The following is an 11952-nucleotide window of genomic DNA, read 5'->3' as shown; positions in this document are numbered from 1 at the left end:
TTTTTTATAGGGGGAGAGGGGGGGGGGGGGGGGTCTGCAGACATAGCGGGTGCCCCCCTACCATAGCGGATAACATTAGTGGTAAGTTAGGTAAAACTAACACGGCCAATCAACTGTCCGCGCACAAAGGTTTAGCCGGGACATGTATGTCGCGGTCAGGTGACACCTACAGACATTCTGTCCAATGGAGTAAGGGTATTCATATCTGTGGCCATCTTTAGTTTCAAGTGTCAGAGGTAGTGACATCTGCAGCAATACCGAATGGCGAGGCCAGACGGCCTCCCGCTCAGATAAACGCTCCGAGGGTGCTGGCTATAGAACGGCTCGCCGCTATTCCACCAATGTCGGTGGCAGGGCTGACACCTGGCTAGAATTTTAATGGCGTGGTTGGTCTGGTAAAAATAGTCCATGTTGCCACCGTTATTAAAGTGCATGTCCAGTCAAAAAACATTTTGTTTTGTTTTGGATAGAGTGAAGAAAGATTAGAACCCCTGTCTGGTTTGTTATGCTTTTGTGTCTTCACCAGGGAAATTTGCCCTCTCTTTTTATTATCCGTGACTCCATTAGAGAATTTCCCTCACTTCCTGTCCCGCTGATATCGTTTTACCAGACAGGAAGTGAGGGTAACTCTCTAATAGCAGCACAGACATAGACGAAAAAAGCTTTATTTTTAGTAGATTAGAGGAAGGCCAGAACCCTTGTCAGATTTTAATTGCTATGTCTTTGTTGAGGATTTTCTCTCACTTCCTGTCTGGTAAAAGCATTGACAGCAGGACAGGAAGTGAGAGGAAATAGAGCCCCAGATAGCAGTGACCACCAGACAGAGATTCTAAACCTATCATGGGGCAGATTGTGTTTTTTTTTTACAAACACCTTTCCACAAATATAACATAGCACACAGTCATCTACCACCAGACTAGGCCTCCGAGAAGACTCTTGTTCCTCTTTCCAGTCTCCCTCTCGGTCTTGCAGTGTGTTGGGCCACTGGTGGGCACTTTGATGGGACCTAGGATGTAGTTAGTGTGCCGCACACGGTCACAGCATGAGGCACTGGGAGGCAATCTGCTCTCCTGCAGCGCGTCGGGCTGTGGGTGCCTTGCAGAGCTCTGTTGGTGCAATGATTGTACGTTGCTATGGTGTAGGTTGGCGCAGGCCATTGCTGCTGCACACACTCAGGGGGAGAGGAGTGCAGGATGAGGAGAGTGAAATCATGTCACTCCGCACTGATGTCACATTCAAAATGGCGGCCCCCCGCAGAAGTCCAAGGGATTTTGGATGTCTACACAAAGAAGGCTTTTACACATAAATAACATGCATAAAAAGGTGTTTCTATACCCAAAACATATATATATTTTCTGGTTTTAAATACAATGGGGGAAAAGGTTTGATCCCCCGTCAGGTTTCTAATGCTATCTGTGGCTGCGTTAGAGAAACTTACTCTCATTTGCTGATTTAGGGACAAACGTTTACCAGACAGGAAGTGAGGGAAAATCTGGAACATGGAAACCAAAAACAAAAACTGACAGATGTTCAAGTATTCCCCTACTTAACTTTTAAAAGAATTACATTTGCCTGTGCTGCTGTTAGAGAGATTTCCTCTCACATCCTGTCCTCTAGATTATTAATTATTTATTTATTTTTTACCAGACAGGAAGTGACAAAATCTCTCCAGCAGAGCCCCTGGCAGGAGCTCTAATCCTTCTGGATGCTATCCAAAACTAACAAAAAGTTTTGGGCATAGAAACACTCTAAGTGCACTTAAAATCATGTCAGAAGATTGTTGTTGAAATGAATGATCTGGTGACAGGGTCCCTTTAAGGTGATGCAGTCACTAAATTTTGTATTATTATTATTATACAGGATGTCACATGGCCCCAGCAGCAGGGGTCCCTGTCTCTCTCTCACACTGTGCCAGTGTGGGTGTAACAACATGGCCGCCTATAGGGTTCTAAGCAAGCAACACGCCGCCATCTTGGTACTCCCAGCTTGGCGTCGCCATGGCGACGGGAGCTCACGGGCCGGGAAATGACATGGGTTGTGCTCTCGCGAGTCTTACGGCGGCCATTTCTCCATTGATTGCGTCTGCTGCTGGCAGGGTCTTCGCTCAGCATGTTCCCCGTTTGACGCCACCCGCCGACCGTAGAATGGTTCCCGGAGAGGACGGTCAGCCCGTCCCCCGAGAGGTGAGGAGCTCTGACCGCCCGGTGGCCTCGGATCAGCTGGGGACCCGGGCCTGACAGCTCTATGAGGGCCCTGATCACCGTCACCGGGGCCCTGATCATCATCATCGTTGTCAGTGAGAACTCCTGTTATCACCCCCACTGTGGGGGGCCCTCATTGTCACTGTCCTCCCTGGGGCCCCTGGATGTCATAGGGGTGATTATCGCTACTGTTGGGACCCTCAGCATTGTTAACATCACAGTGGCCCCTGTTATCATAGGGCCCATTATCACCATTGTCAGTGAGGGCCTAACTTATCATCATCTTAACCATAGTGACCATAGGAGCCCCTTGTCATCATAGGGATGGTTATATCATCTGAAGCCTCTTGCTGTTATTATTATTATAGGGGCCCCTTGTTGTCACAGGGCCCTTTATTATTGTTTATTAGTGGCGACCCCCTGTTATCCTCATGGCAGCAATCCCTCTGCTGTAATGACCGGGACCCCAACCATTGTTAACTTAGGACCCCTTTATTGTGGGCATATTTAATTTTTAGGGGCCCTTATGCATCATTGGGTTCTTTATCGTCTGTGAGGACCCCTATAGACATAGAAGTCTCTTTATTATCGCTGACACCCCTCACCACTGTGATCATCCTAAGAACCCTTTATAAAGCTTCTTATTCAGGGGCCCTTAACATTACAGGGGCCCCATGTCCTCATTGTTAGAATGAGAACATTGTAAATATTGATCTATCATTAGTGGGGCCCCTAAACATAATGATTCTCCATTAGGTTGTTAAGGGGCCCTTACTGTTGACATTAAAGGGTTCCCATGTCCATCATTGTCAGTGGGAGCATCTGTCATCATACAAGTTGTTGTATCGTCATTGGGGCCCTTGGCAATAATGGTTCTCCTGGGGTTCTCCTTTATGATTATCTTAGGGGTCCCTAATCATTAGGGTGTTAGGTGGTTATCTCAGGGGCCCCTTGTCAACATTGTTAGTGAGGACAATTATCATAGAGGACCCTCGTTATCGCTGGGGCCCCTAACCTCTATGTTTATCCCAGGGACCACTTATTATGCTTTATCCAGGCGGTACTATCACTGGGGCCCCTAACCTCTCGGTTTGTACTGGAGGGGATCTAACTGTTGGCATTATAGGAGCCCTGTTTCCTTTTCATTGTCAGTGAGAATAGCTCTCTATTTATAATTATTGTAGGGGCCCCTTATTATTGGGGTGTTAATAAAGTGGTCATCTAAGGGGCCCTTGTCATCATTGTCAGTGAGGCCCATTATCCCTAGTGTCCCTTATCACATACCAGGGGCCCCATGACATGGGGCTTTTATGACATCCCAGTGGCCCCATGATGTCATGGGGCTTTTATCATTGTCACCTGTTATTCATCATCGGGTCCTTTTATGATCTTTCCTGCAGGTGTCCAGGGAAGCCATATTTCCAGATCATAAGGAAGGGCCCCTAGGGTGGATACTGATGCCCCCCTCATAGTTTGTACAGCACATTTCAGGAAGTGCTGCTGTCATTGGAGTAGGGGCCCCTTATCGGTGACAGGGCCACTTCCACAGCTTTTCAGTTAATACCAGCCATTGAGCTAAATGTAATCTCTTTGCTCCTGGTTGTGAGTGATTGATGAAGGGCCCCTGTAGTGATTTCACTGACTTTCAGGGTTGTGTGTACTACTGACAACAAAGGGCCCCACTGATGCTGGGATCGGGGCCACCCAGGACTTTCCAGATAGGCTGCAAAAATCTGAAATTTGCCGATTGAGTTTGTTTCAGTTTGTAGAATGTAACTATCATTTGTTCTTACATTTGTCTGTAAACCGATCAGAGAATTTCCTCGTGGTTCCTCGCGGGTCGGCCGTGGGTCCCGGTGGTTCCTCGCGGGTCGGCCGTGGGTCCCGGTGGTTCCTCGCGGGTCGGCCGTGGGTCCCGGTGGTTCTGATCCTGACGGGTCGGTCGTGGGTCTGTGGTGGTTCTACGTGGGTGTTAATAGTTCTTCGTGGTTCCTTGTGGTTCCTCATGGGTCGTCATGGTTGCTCATGTTGGTCATACATGTAATGCCAAGTTGATTACAGATTTAATTGTTTAAAATGATCGTTCACTTGATGGGGTGATTATTGTTTTTATTTTTCCAATTTGCTTTAAAGCTGAGCTCTCCATGCAGATGTAACGAACCCCATTATTGCAGCTCTGTAAATGCCCGAATGTTAACCAGTATCGACCCCTTGCAGTCCCTGTGCAGCAGAGCTCATACTGGAAGAGGAGCAGCATAAGGAGCCAATCAGTTAATTTGCTGACCGAAAGCAGAGTCCACCTAGAGATGAGCTCATCAGTCTGCTGCTTCTCCTTTTGCTGTCCAGTCACAGGCTGGGGGAGGAGGACGAGACCTGTCAGAGAATGAAGAGAATGTTTCAATGTGCTCGTCCCAGCCAACATAAAACACCACACCAAATGTCAACAGAGGGAAAGCACATAAAGAGAGTGCGGCCATTCCTTCTGCGCTTTCTCTTTATTGGCATTTAGTGCTCCTCAACTGCAGCAGAGACAAATCAGGTTCTCTGCCCTGCTAGAGAGGGCCGTGCTGTGTGGCAGAGCTGGAAGAGATCTCGGGGGTGGATGGACAGAAATCCCAATCCTCTGGCAGGTAGAGCCGCCTTTGTGATTGGGGGGGTTGGGTGGGCTCCATCCTGCCTGCCCTCGCTCTCCTCGGACACCGGCATGTTGTGTAAGCGGCCATATTTTTTTTGCGTTTCCCAGACAGACGTTCCGGCGCTTCGGAACGACTTCCAAAATGAAACAAACGTTTTAGTTTTCGATCCATTATAAGATGAACTTGTACTTTACACTCGCTGGTCGAAGCGTCCGGTCTATTGCAGCGGCTTATACTCGCTTCCTGTCTGGCCCCCGGCTGCTCTGCTTGTCTTCAGGAGCAGAGAGAGATACCCGACACTTCCAGGTATTGGGGGTCATGTGACCTACTCCCTTTCCTCCCATGTGACGCCGGTGCATGGGCATTTGGCTGCTTTGGCATCCGGCGCCATCGCATCCAGGCTCCCAGGATGATATAATGGTTAAGGGCCCCAGTGATGATACAGTGACCTCTAAGGTGATAGATGTTCTCACTAGGGGCCCCTGTGATGACCACTGTAATGATACGAAAACCCTATGATATTTAGTTCGGGGCCCCTGTAATGACGCAGCATCCCCTGAAATGGCAGATGTTCTCACAATGAGGGTAGAGGGTCCTATAAGGCCCCTAGGCTTTTAACAGTAGGGGCCCCTTGACAGTAAAACATAAAGGGGTTCCCAGGATAACCATAAAGGTTAGGGGCCCCTAGTAAAGATAGGTCAACTTTTACAATGACATATGTTCTCACTGACAATGATGACAAGGGGCCCCTGTGATGACCACCTAATGATAAGGGAACCCTTATGATAACGAAGTTTAGGGGACCCTGTAATGATACAGCGACCCCTTCAATGACAGGTATTCTTACTAACAGTAGGGGCCCCTTAACAACTATAAACAGAATGAGTTCCCAGGTTAATCTAATGGTTAGGGGCCCCAGTGATAATACAGTAACTTATACGATGACCGATGTTCTCACTCTCAGTAATGACACGGGGGCCCCAAAAGGATATCAGGGTCTTACATTGTCAACAGTAAGGGCCCCTGAACAATAATAATACTGATAATGATGTCAAGGGGCCCCTGTGATGACCTCTGTAATAACACCCTAATGATAAGGGATCCCTACGATAATCATTAGGGGGATAGGGGCCCTTGTAATGATACAGAAACCTCTACAGGGTCTAAAAGTGGGTCCTCAGGCAATCATAATGCTTAGGGGCCCCAGCAATGGTAGATCAACCTTTACAATACAGATGTTCTCATTGACAATGATGCTAGCGGGCCGTATGAGGACACGGGGCCCCTGTAATGGTAAGGACCCCTCAATAAGCATTTTTAGGGGTCCTCTTCACCCCCGAAGGCAGTAGAGGAGAGGTAAGGGTGAGCTGCTGCTGGGGTCAGCAATATTCTGAGCCCGTTGTTTTTCCTGCATAGACGGAGCACAGGGTCACTGATGATTGTGTACAGCACGTGGGTGTATCTCGGGGCCCTCGGCTTTATTCCACCCGACACCATCTCCTGTTTTTTTTAAATGTACGATTTATTTTTGGCAGAGAAAATCATTTACTATTTATAGAATCAGCATTTCTAGGAAAGGATGTGGAGGATTGGCCCTGAGTCTGGCGAGTGGTGTGCTGGGTCTGTTGGTAGCCTGGAGATACTGCGGGGGGCTTGCTGGTGCCTTTTGTGTTTCTGGTGGAGCACCCCGGGACCCCCTGAACCTGGATTGTTAAGTACACAAACAGCACCCCCACTCCCGTTGGGGTCCCGTATGGCATTATGCTGCGGACATTTCAGAATTTTGCCATTGACCACCAGTGTAAGGGGGCAAGCTTGCCCCAGTGGCCCTCATTGACCACCAGTGTAAGGGGGCAAGCTTGCCCCAGTGGCCATCATTGACCACCAGTGTAAGGGGGCAAGCTTGCCGGTGGCCATCATTGACCACCAGCGTAAGGGTCGTTCTTCCCACCAATTACCACTGTAAGGGTTTTTGCCATTGACCACCAGTGTAAGGTAGGGCGTTCTTGCCATTGACCACCCGAATAAGTTTTGACACCAGTGTAAGAGGGGGGGGGGTGCTCTTGCCATTGACCACCAATGTATGGGGGGGCTTTCTTATAATCAGGGGTTCCCTAGGACCTGATGGGAAGGCCGGAGTTCAGCTGTAAATATTTTATAGATCGGATGGTTTATAATTGATATCAGATTATGATTTGATGTATTTGTGTGTGATCAATACTCTGGCCCTGACAACACTCAGTGTCTGATTCCCTTTATTCGGCAACACGGAACAGATCACAGCGTCACTTTTGTTTGTTGTCAGTCTGTGGCTCCGCCCACTCTGCCCTTCCTGGAACGGTGACGCAGTGATCGCTTTCTTCGAGGCGTTTAACCATTTCCTGCCTGCCAGGTTCAGTGCGCCTCCTCAGTCTGTGACATCTTATTGTGGTTCTGTACGTCTCTCTCAGCGGGATGACGTCTTTTTTATTTGTATGCATTAGAAATGCCCGCAGCTTCTCTGGGAGTCTGCCCGCACCCGCCCTATTTAAAGTGAGCCTGGCATGAGGGTAGTCACTGCTGACTTGTTTTTTTTTTTTAAAGTACAATTCCAGTTAAAACATTTTCTTTCATTTTGGACGGAGTGGGGGAAGGGTTAGGGCGTCCGTCAGGTTTTTATTGCTGTGTATCCCTAGACGGGAACTGATGAGAGCTTTCCAATGGGGACATGATTTCTTTGCTGGCTGTGACTTCCTGTCCCTGTGACAACTGCACCTCTCATTACTTGTTTTCACAGAGACAGGAAGTGAGGGAGAACCTCCTCAACCCCCCATTTCTTATATGGGTGGCACAGGAAGTGAAGGAGAACCGCAGCCCTCCATTTCATATATGGGTTGCACAGGGACAGGAAGTGAGGGAGAACCTCTTCAACCCTCCATTTCATGGCACAGGGACAGGAAGTAAGGGAGAACCTCCTCAACCCCCCATTTCTTATATGGGTGGCACAGGGACAGGAAGTGAGGGAGAACCTCCTCAACCCCCCATTTCTTATATGGGTGGCACAGGGACAGGAAGTGAGGGAGAACCTCCTCAACCCTCCATTTGTTATACGAGTGGCACAGGGACAGGAAGTGAGAGAGAACCTCCTCAGCCCCCCATTTCTTATATGGGTGGCACAGGGACAGGAAGTGAGGGAGAACCTCTTCAACCCTCCATTTCTTATATGGGTGGCACAGGGACAGGAAGTGAGAGAGAACCTCCTCAGCCCACCATTTCTTATATGTGTGGCACAGGGACAGGAAGTGAGAGAGAACCTCCTCAGCCCCCCATTTCTTATATGGGTGGCACAGGGACAGGAAGTGAGGGAGAACCTCTTCAACCCTCCATTTCTTATATGGGTGGCACAGGGACAGGAAGTGAGGGAGAACCTCTTCAACCCTCCATTTCTTGTATGGGTGGCACAGGGACAGGAAATGAGAGAAGATCTCTCCAGTGGGGCATAGACAGCAGTATAAGCCTAACAGAAATTGTAAATCTTAAAGCAGAACTCCGGGAAGATGATTATTAACTCTTGCAGTGGCGATAACCCCAAACCTGGAGTTTTTCTTTAATTGTGAAGACGGCAGATATCCATGTGCTGATCTTGGCCTCTCGGTGTGGGGGGTGTTCTGTAGTTGCTGCAGATCTTTAACATTTAATGGCCGCTGTGTGTTGCTGCTGAATTTTCGGAACTGTCGGGGTCATTGTGAGTCCAATCGTGTGATGATGAGTTATGAGTCATGCACAAAACAGATCCTAAAGTGAACCTTCCTCCATCAATAGAACACCCCCCTCTTATGCTTCCAGGGATGTCTAGGCCGGAGGCAGTCAGCGAGACCCCACGCATGAGCAGACATGCGGCTGGTCTCTACCTGGGACCTGAGTTCTGCACATGCGTAGTATATCGCCGTTCCACAGACACGTCGCAGGTCTCTGACTGGTCTATGGGTCCTGACAGAGATCCGCAGCATGTGCAGGATATCACTTCAAGATGGTTATGCGGGAGGAGGGCAGCGCTGGACCCCATGGACTCAAAACTGTTTTTTGTTTGTTTTATCTTCCAAAAGGGGCAGTTATTAGGGATTTAGAATTTCAGTATGGCCAGGTAGGGTGATGTCCTTCTGAAGGTGGATGTAGTATGTTTGCTGAAATGTCTGCCACGGTACCTCATCACTGAGAGACTGAGACTGTGCTCCCTCGTGCCTGCAGCAGACTGATCACTGGGAGAGGGGAGACTGAGGAAATGCTTCCTGTTGGCTACAGCAGACTGATCACTGGGAGAGGGCAGACTCAGGAAATGCTTCCTGTTGGCTACAGCAGACTGATCACTGGGAGAGGGCAGACTGAGGAAATGATTCCTGTTGCCTGCAGCAGATAGATCACTGGGGGGAGGGGAGAATTAGGAAATGCTGACTGATGACATCATCTCAGCCTAGGCAAAATTAAGTAGGTGCTGCTGTGATGTGGGTAAGAGCGTTTGATTGACAGTGGGCTCCTCCTGTCATTGCAGTTCCCACTGGGTGGCCTGGTCTTGCCTTGTGCCTGGGCCGGTCAGATCATGAAAGAGCGAGGCTGCGTAAGCTGCAGACGCGGCTTTCTATGACCTGGAGCATACGCACAGGCAGGGGTAATGCTGCAGAGCCAGATCATTGCCACCACTAACGGACAGGAGGAAGTCTCTGGTGGGATCAATCGGCATATTCATCACCATTGAATGTATTTTACAACGTTGGGGGAGGTTACAACCACGGGTCCGATGCTACTGGAATAGCGCAGAATAAAATGTTGATCTCGGGAGAGTTATCCGATTATGTCCGGCGGGTCAGGAAGGGATTTATTTCCCGTCAGAACACACCGGGCCAGGATGAGGGTTTTTCTCTTTTTGGCCTCCTCTGGGTCAGTCCTGAGTTAGGGATTTGTGCTGTGATCAATTTACTTGCTATTTGGAAATAGTTCAGGGCAGGGGTAAGCAACCTCAGCAATGGAACTACAAGTCTCAGCCACAGACATGACTGCTAAAACTACAAACAGGGGGTTGTAGTTTTAGCATGGCTGGAGTGCCCCACCCCCCCCGGTACAGGGCCTATATGTTTTGCTGCAAGTAGAGATCCCCCAATATTTCCTATGTGATTGGTTCACATCCATGGAAGGCGGATTTGTGTGAAAGGGAAAGTTGAACTATATGAGCCTGTTGTCACCTACACACGCACATGGAACAGTGGAAATCCAGCTGCAAACTCCAATGATGATGATTGTGTGTGTGTGTGGCCCTTTAACAAGGAACTTCACCCTGATCTCTGAAATGACGACAAACGCACCTTCAGAAATGTTTAGTGATGACAATCCACAGACACGTACTTCTAGATAATTGCCAGCTTTGTACTCTTTGCATTCCTTATTTCTCTTCCCCATTCTTCTCACACTGGTCATGTTTAAGAAGATGAATATATCTCGCTTTACTTCCTGGAACTCCGGCACATGTGACTAGGACATGTGACCATGCACATCACCTCAGAGAAGGAAAATGCCTTTCCCTGAGATCTGGTGAGATTACAGATGAGATTTCCCAGCAATGCTCTGCTGATGTCACCTTCCCAGGATGCAGCGCTTGGGCACATGACATCGCTGATGCCCAAGAGGACCAGGAAGTGGAAATACAATCATTGTAACTAAAAGAAAAATATGTTTAGTGAATGTAAGATGATTCATATCGGCATGCATAGCCGTGATTTTTAGTGAAAGGGGTTGAAGGTCCACTTTAAGTGCCTCCTGCTTGTCCCCTCTTCCAGTGGTTTTTCTTCCTACAGAACATCTCTTTATGCCATGGAGACGAAGGGCGTCAGGTTGTGTAGTCTGGGAGAGGAGAGCTCAGGCAGCACTGACCACATTGCCAGGGATTTCAAAGTATGTTGTCAGCTCAAACAGGAACTTCGGAGCTTCCCAGATTTCTGGCATATCAGCAGTTAATGTTTAAAGCTTCCCCGCGCTGCAAGGGTTAAATGCTTCTTAAAGAAGAACTCTATGCAAATTTTTTTTTAAAGTGCCCTTGCAATGGGGCTTCCCCCGCTCTGTGAGGGGTCAGGCGCTCGTTGTGGTCTAGGGGCCGGAATAGACAGAGCTAGTTACTTGATCCCGGTTCTCTTCGGGCTGCTAGACTGGTCCCCGCAGCCGCTTCTCCCCCCTGGGCTCCGGCGGTCTAAAGACCTCTGATGTCATCACAGCTTATGTAGGTCCATTGACTTGTATTAGAAGTGAGGATACCGAGGGACTTTCCATAGCTGAAGAGAGGCGAGTGCTGACCGCCACAGGACCGAGGATCAGGTAAGTATATCGGCTCTTTTTCGAGCCCCCTAGACAAAATGAGCAGTTAACCCTTGCAGCACAGGGGTTGCCCCACTGTATGGGTATGGTTTTGTTTTTTCTTCATCAAGGGTATTTACCCAAAGTTCTTCTTTTAAAGCAGAACTATGAGGGGGGGATGGGGAGTGCTTTTCACTCACCTCATAGTTCTAGCCGACCTGTGACAATGAGACTGTCACAGGTCGGCTCAGTAGATCGGGAGGTGAGCGAACACATACCGGTGTTCGCTCACCTCTCGATCCTGTCACGGCTCTCTGCCGTGACAGGGGAGGGGCTGGATTCCCCCCTCCCCGCTTCGATCCTCCAGCGCTGACTGGCGGAACGGACGGGGAGGGGGCGGGTACAGCTGGCTCTGCCTCTAGATAGGCAGAGCCAGCTGTCACTCACGCAGCTGGGCGGATCTCGACATCGATGTCGGGATCCGCTCCGGCTGCGGCGGTCTCAGTATACCGTGAGCTGTAGCTCCCTATATACTGAGCTTTGGGTGACGGTAGGACGCTAGTTTGTGTCCTCCCGTTACCCTAAGGAGAACTATGGGGAAAAGCCCTGACCCCATAGTTCTCCTTTTAAGCTTTGAGGGTACGTACCTTATTCCTCGCTCTGCCAGGCTCCCTCTCTGACGCCATGACATGAAACGCAGGACCAATAGACCTACATTGTACATCAGATGGGCAGGACCACCTACAACCCGGAGCGTCGGAGAGAAGAGTAGAGCGTCGAATTATGAGAGCGGAGGG

General features: G+C 49.2%; 1 protein-coding gene across 3 annotated transcripts in view; it reads left to right on the top strand.

The window, feature by feature from the left end:
* The first annotated feature begins 2017 nt into the window (after positions 1 to 2017).
* Positions 2018 to 11952, top strand: part of USP47 (ubiquitin specific peptidase 47) — a 69064-nt gene continuing 59129 nt past the window's right edge. For all 3 annotated transcript variants that reach the window (XM_018555353.1, XM_018555344.1, XM_018555337.1), the window contains exon 1: positions 2018 to 2183. In XM_018555353.1, coding sequence (XP_018410855.1) covers positions 2031 to 2183 — 153 coding nt within the window. In that variant the 5' untranslated portion in view covers positions 2018 to 2030. The remainder of the gene's footprint in view (positions 2184 to 11952) is intronic.

Source organism: Nanorana parkeri, unplaced genomic scaffold (assembly GCF_000935625.1).
Source record: "Nanorana parkeri isolate BGI_ZX_2015 unplaced genomic scaffold, ASM93562v1 scaffold10, whole genome shotgun sequence".
Lineage (NCBI taxonomy): Eukaryota > Metazoa > Chordata > Amphibia > Anura > Dicroglossidae > Nanorana > Nanorana parkeri.
The sequence above is the reverse complement of the archived record's forward strand: the minus strand, read 5'-3'. Positions and strand labels throughout refer to the sequence as shown.